At 33.2% G+C, this 25,482-nt stretch overlaps 3 protein-coding genes across 6 annotated transcripts; 2 read left to right on the forward strand and 1 right to left on the reverse strand.

Moving 5' to 3' along the window:
- The first annotated feature begins 6,045 nt into the window (after positions 1–6,045).
- Positions 6,046–10,218, forward strand: LOC18608739 (squamosa promoter-binding-like protein 4). Of its 4 annotated transcripts, XR_016024643.1 has the most exons (6): positions 6,046–6,226; positions 6,309–6,655; positions 7,875–8,081; positions 8,589–8,678; positions 8,890–9,004; positions 9,122–10,218. XR_016024643.1 is itself a non-coding variant. In XM_088803653.1 (4 exons), exons 1-4 carry the CDS (start codon positions 6,098–6,100, stop codon positions 8,891–8,893), a joined length of 687 nt encoding a protein of 228 aa, XP_088659779.1. In that variant the 5' UTR covers positions 6,047–6,097; the 3' UTR covers positions 8,894–10,218. The 4 variants fall into 4 exon arrangements, 2 of the variants coding, with proteins under 2 accessions (XP_088659779.1, XP_007043635.3); XR_016024642.1 differs by having other exon boundaries at positions 8,890–10,218; XM_088803653.1 differs by lacking the exon at positions 8,589–8,678 and having other exon boundaries at positions 6,047–6,226; positions 8,890–10,218.
- A 1,884-nt stretch (positions 10,219–12,102) lies between these two features.
- On the forward strand, positions 12,103–19,985 carry LOC18608741 (putative E3 ubiquitin-protein ligase RING1a). The gene is made up of 10 exons (XM_007043575.3): positions 12,103–12,584; positions 12,687–12,729; positions 14,199–14,257; positions 16,873–16,954; positions 17,075–17,195; positions 17,321–17,362; positions 17,838–18,371; positions 18,583–18,690; positions 19,240–19,428; positions 19,642–19,985. The coding sequence occupies exons 1-10, from the start codon at positions 12,320–12,322 to the stop codon at positions 19,672–19,674; spliced, it is 1,476 nt and encodes a 491-aa protein (XP_007043637.3). The 5' UTR covers positions 12,103–12,319; the 3' UTR covers positions 19,675–19,985.
- A 67-nt stretch (positions 19,986–20,052) lies between these two features.
- LOC18608742 (protein TPX2) lies at positions 20,053–25,037 on the reverse strand. The gene is made up of 19 exons (XM_018115988.2): positions 24,730–25,037; positions 23,970–24,055; positions 23,739–23,879; positions 23,599–23,660; positions 23,209–23,500; positions 22,996–23,109; positions 22,799–22,906; positions 22,535–22,684; positions 22,329–22,391; positions 22,171–22,251; positions 21,903–22,058; positions 21,696–21,824; positions 21,494–21,571; positions 21,281–21,400; positions 21,029–21,195; positions 20,839–20,947; positions 20,690–20,749; positions 20,508–20,602; positions 20,053–20,411 (listed from the first exon to the last, which is right to left on the reverse strand). The coding sequence occupies exons 1-19, from the start codon at positions 24,872–24,874 to the stop codon at positions 20,291–20,293; spliced, it is 2,277 nt and encodes a 758-aa protein (XP_017971477.2). The 5' UTR covers positions 24,875–25,037; the 3' UTR covers positions 20,053–20,290.
- Positions 25,038–25,482: the final 445 nt, after the last annotated feature.

The raw sequence follows: 25,482 nt of genomic DNA on the forward strand, positions 1-25,482 counted from the left end.
CTAATAAGTATTATATATTTTTTAATTCTTTTCAAAATGATTTTTTGATAAAATGATATCATAAATCCTATTCAATTTTGTCCTAATTTTTAACTTTCTCTACACTTCTTTCTCTCTCTTCTTTTTCTCTTTCTCTTCTTTCTTATTTTTTTTAAAACATTTAATAAAATTTCGTTACTTAATAGATGCATGCAAAAGCTACCTCATTTTGGTAGTATTGCAATAAAAACATATAAGATATGTTCCTAATATGAGATAAGCTGCATATAATGAAATAGAACACATCTAAAATCTAGTAGTGTACCAACAAGAACAACCAAAGTTTAAAGCCATTTCCTTTTGAACGCATGGCTCTTGTACAATTTCCATATAGAGCTCTCTAGTTTACAAAAAATCTAAGCAAGCATTAGTTGTCATCCTTACTGGACAAACTTCACTCTAACTTTACATCAATACTGAAAGGAAAATCAATTCATTTCTTTGATTTTAATTTACCGACTAACATAGAGAATCTCTATTAATTTTCAAACTAGCAACATAGTGCATAAATACAATTCTTGATGGGTTGCATATGTTTTGAAGCTAAAGCCAGCAAGCATTGTCTCTTTATTTTTATTTTACTTTCTTCTTTATAACTCACTGCTCAAACACACTTCATTTTTCAAATGTCGAGCATAATTGACGTAGGAGCGTCAAGGATTGTATTTTATTAAATTTAGTTTTTGCTAATTTAGTTGATTTAGGATTTTTTTTCTTTATTTTATTTAAATTAGGATTTTTTTCTTAATTTTATTTTAATACTTTTAAGAATTAGTATTTGATTAGGATAGTCATGTTCTATTTAGGAATATAACACCTATTTTATTTAAATTTTTTATTAATTATTCTAATTGTATTAGATAACTAGGAGTAGAGTTTTATTAGGATTTGGGTCTATAATACTATAAATAGGACCCTTAGGCTTAGTTTCGAAACATTCAGAGTTGAGAGTTAATAAATAATATTTTCTTAAGTAGGAGTGCTTATTTCTCTAAGCTCTTTTAAAGAGTAAGAGGTTTTAATATCTTTGGCCTAGCTAACCAAAGTGAGATTTTGGCTATTTTTCACCTTAGTGGGGTTTTCAACCTTGCCAAAATTGGTGATTCACCTTAGTGGGGTTTTCAATCTCGTCACGATTGGTGTTTTTCATAACGCCTAGGTGCCTTTACAACGCCCCGGCGTCAATAATTTTTTTAAAAAATTATTATAAATCTTTTTTTTATTTCTTTTGATTTATTATTATATAAATTTATTATATATCATGAATCTTTTGCTTATTAGTTAAGTTTAATATATTAGTTTTAAAAATTTTTAACTTTTATTCTTTTTCGTCTTTGACTCCCCAACAAAAATTGACTAACTTCACCCCTGGTCATACCATAAGGATACTAAATCTATCCACATCTTTTGCTCAATTTTCCTACATGTATAACCATACATGTGTTTGCTATCGGAAAAAGTATTGATTTTCTAATCAATTTACCTAACAAACCATGGCAAACGAATTTCAAAATCCTGATACCTTAAGTTTAGATAAGGTTGCTGCCTACCTCTTCTTCATTTTTAATATAATGTTTAAAAAAATTTTAAATTATTTTTAAAAAATTTAAATAAATTTTTATTTTTTAATATTTTTATTTTAATCCAAATAAATCCTTATAACTCATAGTTGACTAATAACAGTTAATCAAAATGTCCTTTATCATTTTATCATGTGACGCTGACAAAGTATGTTGACATGTTATAATAAATTATGACATGGTATGATAATATAACCATATGCATTTTTAATCTACATCAGCGTTATGTCAATACCACGTGAGTATAAAATGACAAGTAATATTTTGATTAATGACAATCAGTCAATTATTAGTTAAAAATTTCTATTTGACTTAAAATAAAATAGAGATATTTAATTGAACGCAAAAGAAGATTAAGTGCTTATTTGAACTTTTTTAAATAATTCATAAGCTTTTTCAAGTATTATGTCTTTTTTTTTTTTACAAAAGTTTAAGTTGGATTGTTAATTTTTTATTAATCTCTCTCTCCATTTCCTCGCTTTTTTTACAAATAAAAACAATTAAGTACACGTAATGTGTATGAAAAAGTAAAACATAAATAATTAAAAAACCAATCATGTTTAATAATAAAAGAGCAAACGATATACAGTTTCAGACCGAATTAACGCATTTCATGTAAAGATAAAAATCTAAAATCATGGACTTAAATTTTAGTGTAGTTTTTAAAACTTTCATTTTTTCTTCTTTCCACACATGTGTATGATAAGCCACACGAAGCCAGTCATGGTATTCGTATGGGTCAACAAACTGTAAAAGCAAACGCAAAGAGTCTTAGAAAGCTCAAAAATTAATTAAGAAATATGAGTTGTAAGATGAATGGCATGAAAATGTTAACGCACACGAGAGAAATTAAGTTTAATTAATAAAACTTGTATTATTCATACATAATATCATTAGTTTTTTTTATTTTTGGTTTGGACCATTGAATATACTAAAAAAAACACTGATAAATATTATCATAACATTGCAAAAATATATCAATATTATAGTTATGTCATTATGATAATTTAATAACAATAAAAAATTGTACAGAATATATCAAAATATTATATGAAACTTATATTTATAAAATGTGATGGATTACAATTGTGTAATCAAAGTCAATGAATTTATACAGAGTTTATAAAAATATTGGATGACCTACATTCATAAGTGGAGATCCTCACATAATTTTTTATTAAAATTGCATAATTATAAGATTAATTATGATAAAAAAGAAAAGAAAAGATAAGGAGACCCGTATATTCCCGTCCCAACAGGTCAACACCATCATTTTCCTGGATCCTTTCACCTGTCAATTCTTTATGTCTGGAATCCATAATCGAAAGACGATGCTCTAGGATTGCTCAATCAAGTAGCCCCACGTCACCAGACTCATCGCCTCACGAGGTGTTGCCCATATTAGTTATTATGAATTATACGAAAGGACGAAGAATATTTTTTAAATGATGTTATAATTAAAATAACAATGATATAAATATATTAAAATTTATAAATTATAAATTTTAATATTAAATTAAAAAATGTAAATTTATTACATTTATTTAATATTTTAAAATAAAAATATCATGCACTATTAGTAGAATTTTGTTATTATTATCTACATTTGAGTTTTCTAAGTCAATTTTTTTAAAATATTTTTACACAGTTTATTTATTTAAAATTATAAAAATTTGTTAAAAATTACTACTCATTAACATAAACTTAAATATTAGAATTAAATAAAATACGATGTAACATTGTAAATTATCAAGTTCAAGCACTAAAACATGATAATTTTTTATTCATTGATCAAAATTAAATATAAGCATCCACAAACAATATAAAATTAAATATAAAAATTAAATAATCAAATAATATATTTATAAAATAAAAAAAACTCATAATTTAAAGATATTTTTTGACATGCAGTACTATTTTCTATTAACTAGATTATAATTATGGATCCAAACTATCAAATTAATCAAAAAAATTTAGACATGAAACGTTTAAAAACTTAATTTGAATTGAAAACTACTTACAATTAAAGTCTAGATAAGTTGTTTTAAAAGAGTGAAAAATACAGTCAAGGACTAAGAAGAAAAACGTCATTGCAGATGTAAGACTTGAGTTTTTTGGGAAGGGAGAGTAATTTAGGTTTTAATTTTTTTAATAAAATTTTAAATTATAAAATGAAATTTTTTTATTTTTTCATATAGTATTTAATATAAAATACTTTTTGATAAATTTATTTGATTTAGAGTCTTTAACTCCACTCCCTACAAAATTGTAAAAAAAATTAATAAATTCACTAGTATATTAACTACATAAAATCCTAAATAAGTAGTATAATAAGTAAATATTTTTTGCAATTGAGTTATGTCATGTAACGCCGCTTTATTGAAGGTAGGCCCGCCGCTGATGAAGTACAATAAGTGGTGCATTTGAGAAGGAAAGAAGAGATGGATTGGTTATGTTCATTGTTGGTTACCAACTCACACAATTAAGCTATTGAGATTTGATCTATTTACAAGTTTTATTTATTGTAAGACAATATCAAATAATAAAAGTAAGATAAATTAATACTACTCTAATAATTATGTTGGATAAATATGTTAAGGAAACCATGTTTGATAAATGCTCAGAATGGGGATTGAATTGGGCATTTACTTGTGATTTCCCTATTTGATAGTCATCGAAGTCAGAGTGGCATGTAGGAGTAGATTTTGTAATTATGATGCTCCTACTAATTGTATAAAAAAGCTGGTGACATTTTTCTTTATCAAAAGTTGATACTAGTGTAGTAGTGTATATTTTCATAAGTATAAGTATTCTATTGATGTTTAAGTAGGGAGTCAATAGATATTTTATAATTGAGTATTTTGTAGTATTTGATTTGCTTAGTTAAAATTGAGATATTTTATAATCGGATTTGAGTAGTAAAATTATTACTCATCATAACTTCGAGTAGTGGGTGAATCCGATTATAAATAATAATTTTTAATATTCAATTTTTGTGTTATATATATATATATATCTATATGATTTTTTGTTTATAAATTTTTTTGTAATTAATGTAATATTTTTTAAAAGGTATTAATTGTTTTAAATGTGATTTTAAGTTTTAATTTATTTTTATGAATTAATTTTAATCTATTAATTTAATTTTTACTAATAATATACATAAAAATTAATTTTAAAATTATTTTAATCAAGGTTTTAACTAATACATTATTTAATGGGCAGTGTCTAGACTATTTCGGATACGGATTCGATAACAATTTCAAAATTTTATTTGAGCATTTATAAGATTTGAATGCCTTATTAAATAATAAAGTTTGAGTTAAGATATCTAAAAAATAATAGATACATCGATGAGTTAAGTGATGGATGATATTGGTAAACAATAAAAGAGAGGTAAAAGAATAAATAAATATACTTACATTAACTACAGTTGAGGATCATTAGATAAAAGAATGAAATACCATTTGTTTTAATGTAAACTATTTTTCAAAAAATATTTTCAAGACTTATACTTGTTTAGAAAACGAAAAATTTATTTCACATATAAAACATTTTACAGATTAATAGAAAAAACATGTATTAATCACGTAAAATGTTTTGCACTTTTGAGGGGTGTAAGACATTTTCTGGAAAACAAAAAAAAAAACTCTTAATACTAAGTCTAGGAGTATATGTTTGATAAATATTAATATTTAAATTATTCAATACTATTAAAATTAAAAAAATATTTTTTAAAGAAATTATTCAATATAGTTAAAATTTTTATTTATAAATTGAATAAATTTTACTAATAATTATAATAAAAAAATATTTAAATGATTATCATTTGATGAATACGCATTTATAAGTATAGATTTTAAATGTCTTTCACAATTGATGAATATTTATATCTTTATAGTGTTATGGTAAATATCATTATTTATTTAGTCTATTTTCCCTTTTATTCCTAATTTTAATTTCAAATGAGTGAAAGCCAACTAATATTATTGTTTTATAATCAACTCCTAATTATCACACTCAAATAACTTCACCAATTAAGATAGAAAATATTTTTTACAAAATAATTCAAATAATAAAAAATATTTTTGAGAGTTAATTTAAATAATAAATTTTTTTAAATATTTAATATAAAATAAAAATTTTTTCAATTATCAAACGGACTAATAGTTAAAATTATTTTAAATAATAATTATTCCATAACGGATGCAAAGTAGTAATAGACAAAGCAACACGTAGAAGATTGTCATCCTGAATAATTTGAGACGCCGCAGAACAAACCACACAAACCTAACAGCCAATCACGCTTCCACTCATTACTGCAACATAATATAACTACTGCGGGGCCCCACCATTCACGAGAATAAGCACACATGGAAAAAATAATAAGGACTTTTCTCAGTAATTTCTTATTTTCATCAGCCTCCCCTGTGCACAACCAAGCACACGCATAAAAGACCCAGCAAAGAGGAAACAAAATGGAGCTTGTGGTCCTAACTCATCCACTCTTTCTCTCATCCTTTTACTCGCCTCTCTTACTTGTGGCTTCCTCTCCTTCTTTCTTGCTTTTTTGCTCTTTTCACTCTCTTCACACAGATAGTACTTGTGTAAGTAGCGTACGTATATATTTTCTTGTACTATTTTTTCTTTCTTTATTATTGTTAAAAGTTTTACTAATTTTGTTGAAAGATGGAAGCAAGAGGGAAGCAAAAGATGGGGAAGGGGGTGAAAAGGGAGGCAGATATGGAGTCTGATGATGATGGGAGTGAGCTGCAATTTGGTGGGTCTATGGAAGATGATGATAAGAAAAGGAAGAATGTGGTCGTCCTTGGTGGCAGTGCTGCTGCTGCTGGGTCTGGGAGGAAGGGGTTAACTGGTGCTGGTGCTATGAGGTGTTGTCAGGCAGAGAACTGTACGGCTGATCTGAGTGATGCAAAGCAGTATCATAGGAGGCATAAAGTGTGTGAAAATCATTCCAAGGCTCAGGTTGTGCTCGTGGCTGGATTTAGGCAGCGCTTTTGTCAACAATGTAGCAGGTTTCGGCTCTTTTATTTGCTCCTTTGGATTTTTTATCATGTTTTTTTGGTTAGTATTAATGTCAAATGATTGATTATTTATTTGTTATGGCAAATTTGCAACTTTATTTTGCCTGATTTTAATGATTCATGTAATTGATCCCAAAAAGTTGGAAATTTTGAAAGCTTTGTTGAATAAAGTTGAATTGGTTTGACTTGTATCGAGAAAATTGCAAATTTTCTTATGCTTGCTTCAAAAGAATTTACAAGGTTAATCTCAATAGCTAAAGCTTTACAGTAGCTTTTCTTGAGCAAGAGTCACACCCCTTTTCAACTCTCAGTGGTAAAGGAAGATTCTCTTTTGAGTAAAGAGTGGTAGGATACAACAGTTGAACAAATCTTGAATAATTCTTTTGCAAGTTACAATTTTAGGCTGTTGGTTTTCTTGTACTCTGATTCTATTACTTTTTTTTATTAATTCATTTAAATAGTCGCAGAATATTTGGTCAATTTTTGGGATAATGTTGTTTTATAGGAGTATGCAAAAACGAGGACACATGTCGTTAAAGCAATAAAACTTGATTTAACTGGTATTCGTAGATTTGCTATTCTCTTTTATCCATGACTGGTTTGAAGATTATATTCCATGTCTATTGTTTAATATGCATTGACTTTGCCTTTCTATCTATGTACTCAGATGATTTCACTAACTTGTCTGATCTACTTTGCTTATGATCTTGGATTTTACTGCAACTGCTCTCTTTTCAGGTTGATTTTATTCATTTTATGAAGTTCTTTTTTCCCTCCTTTGCTTGGTTATTAATTGCTGGGACATTATACCAACTTTCGTTTTCACTCTTTCCTTCCCCTCCACAGTTCACAAGCACTCAAAATTTAGTAACTGCCACACACTTTGTACATGCTTGTTGCATTTGGATGCTATTTTCACCTTGCAATGTCTAAGATTTTTTTTTTCCTTACTACAATTACAGTGATTTTTGTTTTCATCTTCCCAAAAATAAAAACATGTTTATTGACTAATATCTTGGATATTTTACTCTTTCTTCTCTAACACATACACACCCTTGCACCTCCGCCTCTTCTGTCACATGCTATATACTTGCTTTGTTGCTATTTGATTATGCTATCTTTATTTTCCGATGTCTAATTTATTGGAGGAGAATATATTGGAATTTCCATTTCTTACAAAAGTTTATCTGATTATTCTGACTTGATGCAGATTCCACGTGCTTTCTGAATTTGATGAAGCCAAAAGAAGTTGTCGCAGGCGTTTGGCTGGGCATAATGAGCGACGGAGGAAGAACTCCACTGAATCTCATGGGGAAGGCTCAGGCCGCAAAGGAACAGGCACCCAGTTGAAGGATATGATCTGTGGGCAGGTTGATGATAGGGGAAGGATTAAGTTGACTATTCAAGAAACTTCCACGTACGAACAGTTTCAGATCAGATGAGATCTAATTGTTTGCTCTGCAGCATATATGCTCTCTCTCTTCTGTCATTGTAGGGATGTAATGCTAGTCATATTATCATTCTGTTTTATATATGTACTGCAGATCTGTATATAGGTCAAATAGAAGAGGCAACAGCAGTTTGGCATCCATTTATTGGTGCAAGAGTTGCTAGTCATGGCTCTAGCTATATGCAATATATGGCTTAACTACATAACTCATTTATGCTGCTGGGTTAGAATATTGTTGCATGTACTGCCTTGACCATCATCATGCCCTTTAATGTTATATATTGTCATTATAGTTGATTTTTTTTTTTAATCATGTGAAAATGAACTTGTCTTGAAGAGAATGGAGTCATGGATACATTTTGCATCTATGTTTAGTAGTTTGTTAAGAGTGCTTGAACATTTATTCTTCTTTGTTACTAATTCAGATATTTGTTCACTCATACTATTTTGCTATTAACTGATTCCATGGTCTAGAACTGGTAGCCGATTCCAAGGTTTACAGTAGAATGATTGATTGTGCTTCTAATAACATTTGGTTACACCTGCCTAAGGGAGAAGTATAAGGTAATTATATGCAAATTATTCTGTTTCTATTATCTACAGTCTTAACTCTTCTTGGTAAGAGGATGAAGGGAAGGGTTAGTGGTTTACCAACCAGAGATTTTCTATTGTTTGAGGAACTTCAGATGCTGTTGAAATTTGTTTTTAACTTTCGTCTTACTCAATGTAAATATAAAGCTCATATAAGTGCAAATGCATTTCTGTAATCTTACAGCTGATGGTGATGGAATTGTGGTATTCCTCCCCAAATTCAGCAAATGACATGGGCATCCATACTCTGCATTGCAGTATGAGATGTCAGGGATGATTAAGATTGTAAAATTTCTTTTGTATGGATTTCCTTTTCCCTTTATCTCCTCTTTTGCAAGCTAGATTCGGCATGTAACAAGATGTAATTCTACTCTAAAACTCATTCCTTGATTCTGGTTCTACCTATATATGGTTAGGTGCCCGTGTTGGAGAAAACAATGAGGGAAATGCTGCTATTTCATTTAGACAAAGATGCCTTCACGGGTACATTTTTTTTTTCTTTGAAAGGCATAGTTTTATTACTTAAAGGTCTGGCAAGAGGAGACTTACAAAAGAGGGATCAAGCATGCCATGAATAATAGTAGCAGGCTACAAAAGGATAGAGGCCTGCTACGTTCTGAAGTTAAAGTGAAGTGAAACAGAGCATGGAAGCATTTTAAGACATCAATGAAACAGTGACATCAACTGAGCAAATAAACTCCAGAAATAACCAACTGAAAATGAGCATTTTAATCACCTTTCTCTGATGGTTCTGAAAGTAGGATCTGAAGTTTGAAGCTCTTATCACCGCCTGCCTTGGCCAATCCGCCTGCCAAGGTATGGGCTTCTCGTATGATGTTGTTGAAGGAGATCCCTACACTGTTGAGTAGGTAAACCTCAAGGGCATTCAAGATGTTCTTCATCCTCCACGGAGCTTTATTATGGTTGTTGACCCAGCTAATGGCATTCAAAGAGTCGCTCTCGTGGATAGCATAGAATTCAGCCAAGTTAGAGTCCTCTGTGCCAGTGTTTTCAGAATAGATGCCAAGAACGAAGCGCATATGGTCCCTGAATATCATCCCAAGAAATGACTTCCAAGTTTCATCTGTTATAATCACAATCATTTTAATAGTTAGTAGCAAAGACTTTCAAGTGAAATTTAGAAGATGACAGGGTTACTCATGATTCAATGCGCCTCTGATATCTACTTTTTTAGGAGGACGAAGGTAATTATTGCTGTCAAACAAAACACATGGCAAACTTAATGTCACGGGAGGAAACTTCCCAGTATAAGCAACCACTTGGCTTGTCTTAAGGTGGAGGAGTTATTACCTGTCATGTGTGTGTTTTTGACATGTTTTGTTTTTTTAAGTTTCTGATTTCGGTTATTCACGTTTCTTGTAAGCCGTAACTTGTAAGAGCGTATGGCACTGCTTACATTGTTATCATCGCAAGAAATGACTTCCAAGTTCCACCTGTTATAATCACGATCATATTTAACATGCCTACAGCTCTGCTACATCTGCTTTGGTCTCTGTTTGTCACAACAAAGAAATGATTGGGAATGACTTTCTATAATTGATTACTGTCTGACTAGTTTTACTCGGCCATCGGCCATCACCCATCAGTTTTGCTTGCAGAACTTGCTGGGTATATATTTGCGACAGCTAGACAGATAGTGCATCATGCACTTTTCTTTCCAATCCTTTCTAACATTCCTTAATAGCATGTCTTGGGTTATCAAATCATAGAAGCTAATCCATGTCTCTTTAATAAGACAGAAAAGAAAAAGCTGATTATTTCTGTGTAAAATCACTATTTTTATGAGTCCAACAGAGGGGCAGGTGGGCAGGCTTGGAGTATGGCCACGCCGCATCTGCTATGGCCAATTTTTGCCGCTTCAATTTAGTGTAGCATAAACAAAGTTACAACATGTTAATGTTGAGGAAACCTGGACTGCTTTTTGGGTTTTGGTTCTATCATCCAACGTAGTAGTAGCAATTGTTCGACTGAAACGATTAGTATAAAATAGGGTGCGGAGTGTGGACTGTATGTACAGATGAGCCATGAGATCCCACGTCATTCATAGCTTTTAATTTTGTTTTCTTCATAATTTTGCCTGCATGCGTGCCTAGCTGCTTGCCAAAACTCAAAAGTGCTTTCCCATTTTCCACACCGAAAGAAAAATAAAAGTGCGTTTTTCCACATTTTTCATGATTTGTATTTTTGGTATTAATAAAAAGAACTAAAAATTTAAGGATGAGTTTCACTTATTTTTAGTTCTTTTTTGTGATAATATTGTTTTCATGAATATTGCATGCTTATTGCTTCCTCACATTGATAGTTGTCCTTTTTTTTTTTTTTTCTGTAACTATTGTTGTTGCCATTTTAATGAAATAAAAAACAAAATACAGAACTATTTACTAAAAAACGATTTTTCTCATTGGCAACAGTGATATCCTAATGGAAAATCATGAAAATAGGCAAAATTAAAATAACTTCACAACGTTAAGTCATATGAGGAAGGAGCTAATATTAAATTAGTTACTTTTTTATAAAATGAATTTGAAATGATTGATTAACTATTATTAGTTAATATGTCATTTGTTATTTTATATAATGTGGTGTTGACATGATATATATCGACATGTCATAGTAGATGATTACATGACATGATGATATGGTCATTTGATATTTTTTATTTTTTTACATCAATGTCATATCAGTGTTAAATAAGCATAGAATGACAACGTACATTTTGATTAATGACAATCAATTAATTATTAGTTATAAAAGTTAAAAATGAAAATATATAAACTTAATTAAATGTAATAAAAGATTAAAGATTTATTTAAATTTTTCTAAATCGTTTAAAGATTTTTTTTAAATATTATGTCATTTGAAATAAACAACTCAATTATGTATAATATGAATTAAATAGTAAAATTTTTTATTTAAAAAAATAGATTTAAACTTAATTGTTAAAAAAACCAATGCAACATGCCTTTTTTTTTCTTTTTTCTTTCTTTTTTTTATTTTTGGTCACGATTGATATTTTGAGTAATAATAGTTAATTAATCATTAATTATAAGAATTTATTTGATTAAAATAAAAATATATATACTAGATTCAACATAATCAAAAATTAATTAATTAATTAAATTTTTTAATGATTAAAATTTTTTAAAAATATTATGCCAACTTATTTTAACATAGAAAGGTTTAACCCTAATTTTAGAAACCTCTATAATCGTTTTAAAGAAAAGGAAAAAGAATAAAATGACCGAAGCAGGCCATTTGAGAAGAGTAGAGATAGAGATAGAAGGCCGCCCACCGAGCCAACATATGCTCTTCTAACAGCTGATTGTGATCTCTTCTTAATTAATTAAATATAAACATTATTAGAGCCTTGGCACAGAGAGGAAAAAAAAATAGAAGAAAAGAAAAGGGCAGTAGTAGCTAAATCTCTCCCCAACTGTTTCTTTTTCTTTTTTTTCTTTTTATCGACCCATACAAAAAGAGAAAAAAAAAAAAAAAAAACAAGTGAACAATCTCTGGGTCGTCTTCCTCTTCTTCGGCTGGGTGTCTCTGGTAGAAAAGGAAAAGGGCGGAGAATCGAGACAGCAAAGGCATCAATGCCAGCCCAGAAGCGGTCATTGCCAGAGAATCTCGACGATGAAGAGTCCAGCCTTCATCACCAAAGCCTCTCCAAGCAATCTCGAAACGAAGAAGACCAACACAAACCTGAAGATGAGACAACGCAACTGGAAGAAGAACAAGAGCCCGAGCCAGAGCAAGAGCAAGAACAACAACAATATCATAAACACGACCCAGATGACGAAAACCACCAAGTACAACTCCAAGGCGACAACGAAGATGAAGATGAAGAAGATGAAGATGGTAACGTCCTTTTCCTTTTTACTATTTTCATATGTAGGTCGATGCATAGTTGGAAACACGTGTTTTGAAGTTGATTGCGATTGTTGGATTCTGTTTTCTCAGATTCTGATGGAAGCCAATCTTCTACTTCTCAAGAGAAACCCGAGTACTCTTTCTCTCTCTTTTTCTGCCAATAATTTTTTTTTCATTTTTTCTTTTGCTTTGTTGTCGTTAATAAATTTTGAATCCAGTTTTAGCTGCATAATTAGCTTTGGCTTTGCTTTTGTAGTTGGGTGTGCTGCGATTTTGTTTTCTTTATTTTTTAAGGAGCCTGTATTATGTTTTGGGTGGTTTTAGCTGTTAAAAAGAAAGGGATATGCGTTTTATTTGTTGGGTTTTTATGTTAGTCGCTGTATGGCATTGTGTTTTGTGATTTATTTCTTCATCGTTTAGTCGATTGCATTTTGCATGTCAACGATCCGTGTCCTGTGCTGTCCATGCTCGTAACCACATAAAGCTGGAAAATACTGAAATTTGTTCTTGTTATTGTCTTTATTGGTGCAGGGTCCTATGTTTATCAAGTAAAAAACTTCGCATGCTCGTTACCAACTTGTAGAAATACTAGCTTAACATGTGCTTGTATACTTGTAGTTGGTTGCCTTCTACCGTCCATAATGTGCTTGATTTATTTTAAACCAAATCACTTTTATCTTTGATTCTGGATTTATTTTTTGTTCTTTTTCCCTCTTATTTCACCCTTGATTTTTGGTGTTCCATTATGTGATATGTGTTCAACTCCATGGAATCTGATAAAACCTTAATAAGTCACTAGCCTAACTTTGCTAAGCAGTGAGTCACAGAGTCATATAGCGGTACTGGGGTGGTGCCTACATGCCTGGTCTTTTAAATTTTCTTCAAATAATATCATCTCAGTAAAATACTACTACCAATTTTATTGATTTGGTGCTGATGGCTCTGTGAGCAAGAAAGAAAGTAAGAGTGGAGACAATCTAGTAGGGTTTTAAAAAGTAGTGTTCCATTTTCAATTCTAGCCACCAATAGGAATCAGAGGTTGGGTACTAACTTACAATGAAAGGGAGTGTTGTCTTATGTACAAACCATAATATTTGACCATTCTTTTCTTTGTTAGTTTAAGTACTATATATTAATATATATAGAACATGTGAGGATTCTTTTACTGAGTAGATTTAGGGCTTGCTTGTATTTCTTACACCCTTAATCTGTCTAGATGCACACAAAAATAACACCTTTTTTCTTTTTGTTTTCTCATAGTGTTTTCAGAATAATTGTAATGTGTCAGTTGACACTTTGGGATTTCCTTGCTCATTATGGCATTTTACTTATATGATTGCTTGGAAACATTCATTTTACCCTTTTAAAGTAGGTAAACCCAGCTCTTCAAACCCATCCAGTGCAAATATTCTTGTAGTCATATATTTACTTGCTTCACATTGATTGGAATATTTTCTTATCTTGATGATAGCAATAGATGTATTTCTCTGCTGGCATGCTTGCTGCCAGCTTCAAGCACATGCACTGAATTTTATATTGCAACTTATATCTATTAAATGACTTGATAGAAAGTTCTAATAACATTATATGTTTTTCTTCCAGATTTGTCTTTGTGGAACTTCCAGAAATTCGCAAAGATGTTCAATGTCCAATTTGTTTAGGTAATATTTACTTCAATTTCCTATCATTCGATATTTTTTCTTCTGGTATTTCCATTGAATGTGTCTGGTTAGGAGTTGGGATACATGTATAATGTGAGTGTAATGTATCTTTATGAAAAATATTGTATTTGTTTACATACTGTGGAGGTCAAACCCATGACCTTTTTAAAAGTTTGAATCCTATTAGCATAAATCTTTATTGTGAGCATACATTGTTATTCAATTTTGCTTTTCAAAATCATATAAACCATCACAAGGGCAAGAGGCAAATTGATTGTTGTGTGTTTTATACACATATTGTAGTATTAATTAACAAATTGTGTCTTATTTACCTGATATCTATGTAAAACAGAGAGGTTTCTTCCTTAAATGTTTAAGATTCATGTTGAATTTTTCCAGTTGCAATGTCTGATGGTGATCTTCTTTTTTGCTTGGTTTTTGTACAATTCAAATGTTGTCTTCCCCCTCTCTCTAGCTTGTGCTGAAGTTAAAATGAGGCTTTTTGTGTAACTAAAGATGAATTACCAGAACAAATCCACAATCTAATTTGAATGTGTCCTACAATGAAATATAAAGTTTAATTGTACATAACTGAATGTGACTTTAAACATGATTGTTTAAATTTCATTCCCAAATGATAGATCCCTCCCGTCCCTTTTCTTCGAATAGAGTTATGCTTTGCTGAATATTCTATCAGGCATAATGGTCATTTCATTTTTCCTTCTGACATCGCTTGAGTTGGAAAGTATTGTCACCGTTCTGCTTAATGCTATTAGAAGATTTAGTCTAAAATTAATGAAATTTTAAGAAGTTTTCTAACCATGAGTGGGCAAGTACCTATAAATTAATATAGAAAACCAGGGAGAAAGTTGTTTATCTGGATTCTCCTTAAAAGATCTAAAGTTGAGAAGATAAGAAGAAAGATAAATGAAGATTGTTGACTCAGGGTGCTTAAATTCAGGTCATGTCTTTCTATTGATGTTTTCAATGGATTAGGAGAAAGGGATTTTGATGTTATGTAAATCTAAATTCTATAACATGGTTTTTAGGGTTTGTTTGGTAATTGTAAAATAACTTGTTGAAGGAAAATTTTTTATATGTGGGAAAATCTAATATTTTCTGCTGTTTGGATAAACTGTTCAAAATATTTTCTGTTGTTTGGATCGTCTTATGAAAAATATTTTCCACTATTCATTTTCAAAAAAAAAAAAACCTTACCAATTTAATTAAACTCAACAAATATTATCCAAATGCAATAGGAAAAAAAAAAAAAGGAAAGATTGCTCAAATTACGTACATGATAAAAAAAACTTATTTTTGAGGGATTAACTATAGTTAACTAGTCTCTAAGCCTCAAACTGATATGATAACTTGAATCTTGGGATCTAAAAATTAGAGATCTGCTCTTTGGGTAGATAGTACTGCTCATTGAAGTATTTGTGGTTGGCTTTGAATTTTTGTACCAAGCTCTTCAAACCGACAACAGATCTTGAGAGGGGAAGGTTATTGAAAGAAAAAGGAGTTTTCTTTTGAGAAAAAGAAAGGAAAAAGAGGAAAAGAAAAGGAAGATAAAGAAAGAAAAGAGGAAAGTAAAGAGAGTGGGAGGTTCAGGCCACTGGTGGCCTCTGCAATAGGAGAGAGAGAGAGAGAGTTTTGATAGCCAAAAAGGAGAAAGAAAGAAAGAAAGAGAGGAAAGAAGGAAACAAAGGAAAGGTTGCTGGTCAAGACGACTTGTGATGCTGCCGTCAATGGTGGGAGGAGGAATGAGAAGTAGCAGATCAAGTGGGAGAGAAAATGGATTGGGACAGGGAGGGTTGCGACACAAGGAGGGGAGAGGAAGAAGAAGGTCGGGACAGAGAGGGAGCTTGTTTTTTGGAAATTGTCTTGCTCCCTTTCAAGGCATAAGACAATTTACGGGGGTCAACGGGTCTTTTTCCCGTTGACCTGTAAAATGTTTTCCATTTTGATTTTGTTTTCAGTCTTCCAAACAGCCTTAGCTCCTGAAAATGTTTTTTGGAAAACATTTTACTGCAAAACAAATGTAGCCTTAGTGAAATACGAGAAGTGATTACTTAAGAAATGCAGATAATTTAGATCATATGAGCATGTATTATTAAAGCACTTATCAATTTGGGGACTTTTTGGGATAGGTAAATTGTAGCTGGGGAGGTTGGTTAGTCATATTTTAGACCTATCATGTCTATAGAACAGAATTTAGTTGAATATATATAAATATACAAAGATGATTTCTCTGAAGGAAAAACCATGAAAGGGTAATTCTATAGTATTTGTATTCACACATGTAATATGGATGTTCTGCTTATACTTAATTATGGAGACACATACAGGAAACAGATGTTTGCTATATCTGATTGCATCAGGGTATGCTTGTTAGTCTACTGTTAATCTTGCTGTTATGTAATCAGCAGTTATCCCATTGGTTATTGCTTGAGGTATTTATAGTGCATTGCAGTTTGTTAGCTAGCTCTGGAATTTGATCAGAAGCAACCTCTGACACCCTCATGTGATTAGTTAGCTCAGTCAGATTTTCCTATCATCCATAGCGGGACATTAATCTGGTAGAAGACCATTATTTATTCTTTTTGTGTGTACAGGAATCATAAAGAAAACAAGAACTGTAATGGAATGTCTGCATCGTTTTTGCAGAGAATGCATTGACAAATCAATGCGACTGGGGTATGTTATAAATGGATTGTTACTGTCTTGCCTTTGTTTGGGTTAATTTTGTAAATGTTTGAAAATTTTATGGATAGATGACTCATAGAATCAAAATTGCTTACTTGATTTTGATTGCAGGAACAATGAGTGTCCGGCTTGCCGTACACATTGTGCAAGTCGACGTTCTCTCAGAGATGATCCAAACTATGATGCATTAATTGCAGCTTTATATCCAGATATTGATAAGTATGAAGAGGAGGTATACGTTCTTTCCTTTCTCTACTTTTTGCTTGCTCAGTAGGTATTTTTTTTATTCATGCTGCTATCACTTTCTTACATCATGATCTTGCTAATCAAATACTGGTACTGTGCATTTGGTCTCAGGAATTGGCTTTTCATGAAGAAGAAAGGACTCGCAATAAGCAGGTCAGATATATTGTACTTTTGTTACTACATGCATTTATTTTTCACTACTGTGCTTGTGTTCATGGTTATGGTCAATCATCCTATGTTCTAGATCTACATAAGAGTCCTGGAAGATAGTGGTGGTGATTTCTGTTCATACAGTTGGCTTGAAACGTGCTTAACATGAATTTCCTGATGTTACTTGCATTATGTGCATTCATTTATGCAATTGTATAATTATTAAAGCAGATACAAGTGTTATTGTTGCAATTTGTCTTTTTGACTTTGATCTGGGATATCATACCAAAAATGGAAGAACTCAATTCCTTGTCCTAGATAGTGACCTGGATAGACTGTTAAATGATGATTGCTTGGTACCCTTTTTTCCCTCTTCACAGCTTCGTTCTGAGAATTATCATTGGACTATTATAAGCTCAAGACCTTGACACATATTCTCTGTTCTTCCAAATGGTTGTCCCAATGTTTTGTCGTCCAGATTCAAGCATCAATTGCCCAAATATTTCAGAGACAATCAGAAGCACTCGTTAAACGACGTAGTCTTGGTAAAGAGAGCACAGGTGGCTTTATGACTAGGTCACAACGCAATCATCGGAGTACTCATCCACGTAGGAGACGGAACTCTCGAGGGGCTGAGCATCAAGGATCTGAAGACAATGAGGATGAAAATGATGACAATGGAGGCAAAGATTCATCTTCCACTGATGAGCGCTGCACAGAAGTGAGGCAGAGAAGGCGCAAAAGACGGGCTGGAATTCGGCCATCCCAGCCTTCTTCATCAGTGGTAAACTCAGATGGTGGCTGTGTTGAAAATGATACAGAGGTGTCTAGAGACAGCAGAGGAATTTCTCCTGGGCTTGTCTGGAACACAGACAAGCTTGCTTGGGGGGCAGGTGGTGCTCGGAGTCACACTCGACATGGAAATTCTGGCGGTGGCAGTGGCAAGAGTTCTCGTGCTCGCTTAAGCAGACTGGTAGAGTACCTGCGGAGCTTGGAGGAAAGCAATGATGAGGTATGATAGGACATTGTTGGACTCTTTATTAGTTTATGATTTCTGATTAGGTCAATCACTGGTATTAAGCTGCCACTATTGCTATGGGATTGTTCTCTCTGTGCTCTCTGCCCTCCCACCCCCTTTTCTTTTTCATTTTTCCCTTTTCTCCTTCCCCATTCTGTATGCAGTTCCACATTTTGTATAACTAAAGCATATTCTTTGCCTGCAGTTGGATGTTCATCTCAAGCTTATATCTGTGGATGAACACAGTACATCCAGTTTGCAGCAACCCTACCTTTGTTGTCGGCCCAGTCTGTCAGTTAAGCAGCTATGCGAAGTGAGATTTCTTTCCCACCAGCTTAATATGTAGACTGTCTCAATCTTTGTGTAGCTGAAGGTAGATGCTAGGAAAATGACCTTTTTTAATGAGCCTTGACATTCTCCAAATGCTGACTTGCATTGGTTGAATGGGTATAATGAATTATATAGAAAGATAGTGGCATGTAAATTGGGCAAAATCTGATTTCACATGACCCAATCCAACCCAGTCACCTTACATAGTGTTTGAGTTGCTTTCGGCGTCCATTTAATTTCCGATGTGAGAGCAACTGATTTCAATTGACGCAAATCCAACCCAGTCACCTTAATACATAGGGTTTGAATTGCTGTGCCCATATAGGTAAGGTTTGGATCCACTTAAGATTCTGACGTGAATTTAACTCATTCAATTTTTAACTTATTTGTATGCTGGATGCATTTTTGATGTTATACTGCTCTTCCAACCCTTTTTTCCCTTATTTCTAAGGATCTATCATTTATGTTTTTCCTTAGTAGGCTTCAACTTCTATGATGCTTGTCTAAAAATTAAAGTGATTATGTTGCACAGTACATTGCTCTCCAGACACCATTGCGAGCTGAAGAAGTAGAAATACTAATGGTAAAGGGACAATACAACACTGATGACAACCACTCCATCCCAACTCCTTTGACCTCAGAGGATGCGCTACAAATTTTGGAAGGTCAAGAAACTTTGGCAGGGCTCAAAGTCAAGAGCAGTTCTGGAAGAAATCATTTGGTTAGTACATTTGTTGGTATTTGATATTATCTCTGTCTTGTAGCATTCTTCAAGCTTTATATGAGAATAGCTCCTAATCATATCCATATGTAGTATTCTTAAATTAAGGGGTCACAATCATTTCTGTCTATATTATTATTTGTGAAGAATGTTAACTGTTTTCGAATAAAATCAAGTCTGAATATCATTATTTTGTTTCCTCTGGTGTTTCAGATTCTAGCATATCGGCAGAAGCAAACTAGCTAGCAAATTTGTGCCAACGTTGGCTTGATAATTCATAGATGAGTTGTATGTAAATATACAGAGCGAGAGGTGTCTGGTCGTTTGATGGAAGCATTGTTTGAGTTGCTGCCTTCTTGGGTGAAGTAGAATTTAGGATAATGGAGTTGAGATTTCCGAGGATGGTAGAAGTAACAGTTTTATTATTATGTATAGGAAAATTTAGTTTAAATTGTTTGATGATAAAACAAAAAGGGAACAGTAACTGTCTTCAGATTGCTAACACGGGCTATATACATGTTTCCATACAATTTGCTTAACCTGCTTTGATTGTGAGATATATCTCTTTCAACAATTATTTTCAATATGAGTAAACAAGTTGCGGTGCAATTTGTTTGAAGAATATGCAACATGCAATTTGTCTGTAGAACATTCCTTCCAAGTAGAACACGTTACATTTCTGGAGTCTAATGGAATAAATGATACAAAGAATTGATTGTTTTGACCTTTTTGCTTTTAATACGGAAATTTTACACGGGTTCAAAAAGTGTAACCTGCAAAAGTTTAATAATGGTGGTTTCACAGGGGTTCAAAAGTTCTTGAACACACACACACGCAGCCTTGTCCATCAACCAAACAATCCTCATCTCATAAGCGTGGCGGGACTGGAAGTTGCAGCAGCCGTCATCATCATTTTCCTCCTTTCTTTTCTTTGGAGAACACGTAGATTTGGTAATTTCGGTTTTGTTGTTTCCTTGGAAGACCTGGCCAATGTTATCATCCATACATACACACATTAAAATAATCAATTCAGGATACTCGCCAGCCAAACAAGAATGCTGCAATACTACTAGTCTTACTTTTGTGGGCAGAAAGGATGGTCAAACTTGGGAAGGGGCCTAGCATGGGGAACCATCGTCCTTCTCAATTGCTTCAATGCCTTCTCTTCCTCGATCTGCCGATATATAGAATAATGTTGTTATAATTCTCAAGACAGACACTATATAATGTAGGACAGAAGATTATGTGTGCGCATGCATACCATCCTAGCAGCCTCACTCTCCTCTCTGTATCTCTTGTACATCATTTCTTTCTCTTTAATCTGTAAAAAAGGAATCCTTAATGAGAATGATTATCATGTGGCAATACAAGAGAGGCTTATTTTATTGATCCAATTAAGCTGGGAATTACTTTTTGATCGAATTCTGCTCTATCCACCGCTCTATGATCAACATGGAGATTGAATTCCTGCACTTGTGTCAGAGGCTTGCGAACTTTCTCTGGAACAGGAATTGGGTCCCTGCAAGAAATTGAAAGGATTAATTTACAAGGTTTCTTTTAACTTTATAAATACAAATCACAAATTGTGGATCACTCTTACTCTTTCACAATTGGCTGGGCCTTGAAGATTAATTTTTGGGCTTCTTCTTTCTCCTTTTTCTGTCTTTCTTCCATCTCCCTTTGCATCTCCTCCTCATGCCTCACCAGACTCTCCAGTTGGAAGGGTTCTGGTTTTGTACAATGCTTAGGTTCTGGTTTTGGAGGAATCTGCACAATTATCACCATTAACTCAATTCTCTATAATTATGTGTAACTAAAGCATTGAAATGAGACATGAAAGAAACCAACATACCACAGGGTAGTCAGTCGTGTAAGGATATGGGTTAGCCTTGGGAACCCTGGCTCTTTCCTCTTCATATCGCTTCTCTATAATTTCCATTACAAACTTCCTTTCTTTCTCAGCTCCTCTTTCCTGAAGTACGTCCATTTGGGACTTGTTAAAGCACAACTCTCCATTTTTTCTAGTATTATACCATCCTGAAGAGAATGAAAAAAACAAGAATACCTCTGTTTGGAGATGGAATGGATTGAGAATGGTGTTTCTTGGAATTGGATCGTGGCTAGGTTCTGACTTCAGAGAAAGCTGTAAAGGATAACAAAAAAATGTAATGAGTACTAGTAGAGAGGTATCTATCATACATGCTATATGTTTGCATTTTATGTGCTAGGACCAGTAGAATAAATAACTGGTGCGTTTGTACAACTACCTTTTCAAATAAATCAGTAACTGCTGGTGGTGGTATCCTCTCGTTTGTCGCAAAATGGAATTCTTGAGGTATAGTCACTTGTTTCTTTGCATTACAGAAGATACCCAATTCTCCTTTGCTTTCAAATATCTACACAAGCAAAAATTAGTATTACTGAAGGTTTTGGTTGCTAGATACCGAGCAGAATTGATGTGATCGAGAGAGTACCTTTTTATTCAATGGCCTTGCCTTAAATTTAGGTGCTTTTTCAAGTTCATCCTGTTCAAGTTCAATAGAACTTTTGACCTTTGGAGGCCGCGCCCTTAACGATGTTTGAAGTACAGGTGTTTTAGGTTCTGTGAGATGAGGTTTCCACTGATTATTCTGTTACAGAAAGTAGTGAACCAAAAAGGAATGAGGAAAAAAGCGAGAGAAAGGTAAGTGTTCAGGGTCTCCAAAAGAAAGTGAATCAAATGTAAGATATAGTTCTCCAAACCTGACGAGAAACCTCTGTTGAAGCTACTGAAGAAGTCTCCGCATCCTGATAGGCTCTTTCCATTGTCTTAAAATGAAATTCCTGAAACAAATAAACTTTTTTAGTCTGATTAGCAAAGACTGTCTTCAAGTTTTCATCTCATGCTGCCACCTATTTACCTGAAATTCTGGAGGCTTTGGAGTACTTCTTGGTAATGCAGGTAGTGTTGGAGCTTCAAAAATCTGCACGAGAGAAGGAAATGGAAAACAAATTAGTTTACAACTTATTATAAATATCTTTAACTGTAAAGAACAAAGAAAGATCAGTTCGATTCAGAAAAACCAAATAAAAGCTGGAAATCATAGATGGGATAAGCATTAGGCACCTTTCTGTTCAATGGTCTTGCTTTGAACTTTGGAACTTTAGCCATCATTTCTTCTTCAAGCTCCGCGGTACTCTTCACTCTTACCGAGCGCACTCTTTGCGCTGTTTCGAATTCAGGTTCTTTGGGCCTTGTCAATTTGATAGGTTTCATCTGAGCAGAAATAGCATCATCCTGATTAATCATAGGGAATTTTGTGAAAGAAGAAAAAGGAACTGAAAAGAATTAAAAAACCAAATCCATGTTGGAGCCAGGTATCTTATTTACATGTGACAGAGAGCTTTGAGGAAGCGACAAATCTCTGGTACTTGATTGAAATTTTTTCATCATTTCTGCCATTGAAACAAAAGGTGCTGCTGGTTCTCGAACATAAACCTTCAAGGGAAATAAACCGATTGTTTAACACCAACTCACAATTGTTAGTGAAAAAATGCAATGAAGCAACTTAGCACAGAGAAACACACCTTTCTTTCCAATTTGTTAGAAGTTTTAGCAGTAGAAGAGCACAAGTTGGAACTGCCACTGGTAATACCAAGTTTTGACTTATGGGGAAAATTGTGGGGTTTTACATTTAGGATCTGAGATATAGAAGGGTAGCAACAAAGTGACAAAACTTCAGATAAAAATTACAAAACAACTGTAGTTAACATGCAAAAGGACGAGAGCATATAAGATACCTGTCTAGATCTCCCTCCGTCTAGTTTCTGACGTTTAACGGCTTGGTTTTCTTGAGCCAAATTGGGAGTTCCAGTACTGCCCTGTAACTGGTTTTTTGGCTTCAAGGCAGATGGATTCCGTACCATGCTAGCGATCTTTTTAGCTGTCTGGTGCTTCTTCTGGTCACTCACCAGTTTTTTCTGAATATTCATCAATGGTTTAGGGGTGTAAGCTTCAACTTCTACTTGCACAGAAGATTTGCTCTTCTCTTTATCACCAGTTACAGTAGAAGGCACTTTTTTGGCCAGGGCACTGAAAAATCAACAGAAAAGAACGAAAAATACAATTATGAGAATCCGAGAATAAATGGAACTTCATCAGTATTGACAATATGCAAAATCCAAAGATACCTTCCATTCTCTTGACCACATACAGTCCCTAATTTTTCCTTGTCTTTATTATCATTAGCAATCTGCGGCACAGTTATGCCCATGAGAAAACAGAAGAATAATCTGTAAGATAATGAATAAAAAAAAAATTCGCTAATTACCTGAGTGACAATTTGACTGATTTCAACCCTTGCCTCTGAGGGTTTAACGTCATCTTCCTTCACTTTATCAGGCACGGGCTCGAATTGAGCTTTTTCTTCTGAGGTACTGTTGGGAGCTTTTTCTTCTGATGATTCCGAAGCCTGCAGCAATAGTACATTCACCATGACCAAATTGAGTGAGAGAAATTGCTTTATAAGCTATTGAATTTAGTAAGGATAAAGTAATTCCACCTTCTGCATTTGATCCGCTTCACTAAAATTGCAGAGACTTTCCACTTGAAAGGATCTATTACCAGCCTTGATTCTAGCCATAAAAGCTGCATTATGGAAATAAACCAAAAGGAAATGAAATCTCCAGTTTTCTCCTTGATAGAAAATGCAACAGTTTTGCTTGGTTGCAGATAATATATGGAAACTGAATTAAACTCCATGATTAAATTTGCACTTCAAATCCTTGAAGATTAACCTAATTAGGTTGTGCTTAATTCATTTAAGTAAATATTTTGAGAGAAGAAATGATGATTAGTTCAATTCATATCACTTTTCCTTTCTTTGGCTATCTTATCTAAGCAACCCAACACAAATCATTCCTCGATGAAACCATCATTCAACAGTGACCTATTCGACCATTTGAAAAGATGTGGGAGAACGGGATTCAGTAATAGTGGAAATAACCATACTCGAATTATATGGTAAAATTTTTTTCCCTTTTCCCCTAATTACGAGGTCCTCAAGCCCTACAATTTTGGAACACGATTCAGTAATAGATAGTTAAAATCGGGAATCACAATTTACTTATCAATAATGAAATACACTAAAAAACCTAAAATTCCAAGAAAATCAAGAACCGCCGACAAAAATGATTCAGTTACAGAGAAAAGAAATGATTCAAGGAATATATTCTTTGAAGAGTACTTAATTCTATTAATTTTGCAGTTAAGAAATAAAGAAAAAAGAAAGAAAGAGTAAGGCAAAAAGGGAAAGAACATACGAGAAGGGGCGTAGCTTAAGGCGGTTTCGAACCAGAGCTCTGCTTTGCCCGTATCTTCTTCCGACTCCCCTCTTAGGAAGTCGAAGAAACGCGGCGCCGAAAACTCGTATAACTCGTCGATCATCGTCCCACTTGATTCATCCATCGGATTCAAAACAGAGAGATTTAATTTTTATTTTCTTCTTGGAGGGTTAGGGGGGTGGGGGATTGATGAGAGAGAAATCGAATCGGAATGTCTCTGGATTTTGGTTTCCGGTTTAAGATATCGGAAGATGTGATTTAGTGGTAAATGAAGGAAAGCAGAGGAAGATTGGAGTTAAACGTTGGAGTAGCGCAACGGTCGAATTTTTTTTGAATTTTGGGGAAGGTGTTCTAACGGTCAGGTTAGTGACAATTTGGTGCATGAGGTGTCTTTCTAACGGCTACTTTCCCACGCTCTCTGGACTTCCAAAGCGTGTCGTTTCAATGTTCTCCTTTCTTTTCTTTTCTTTTTTATTTTTTCCTCTTTCCTTGTTTGCATGTGCATTTAGTTCCTTAATGCATTTTTCTTCTCAGCTATGCATTTAGTTCCTAACTATCTATGTTTTTTGCACATTCAAGTAAAATGATTGACTTGCTTTATTCTGCACAAAAAAATCAAGTAAGCTTATAAACGTGATCAAATTCCAGTTGATTAATTCCTTAATAAAAATTAAAAGGAAATTATAACGAGCCTGAAAAATTCAATTGTAATTTGCTTACTCATTCGTGTGT

Source organism: Theobroma cacao, chromosome 2 (genome assembly GCF_053813885.1).
Source record: "Theobroma cacao isolate CCN51 chromosome 2, ASM5381388v1, whole genome shotgun sequence".
In the NCBI taxonomy this organism is placed as follows: Eukaryota; Viridiplantae; Streptophyta; class Magnoliopsida; order Malvales; family Malvaceae; genus Theobroma; species Theobroma cacao.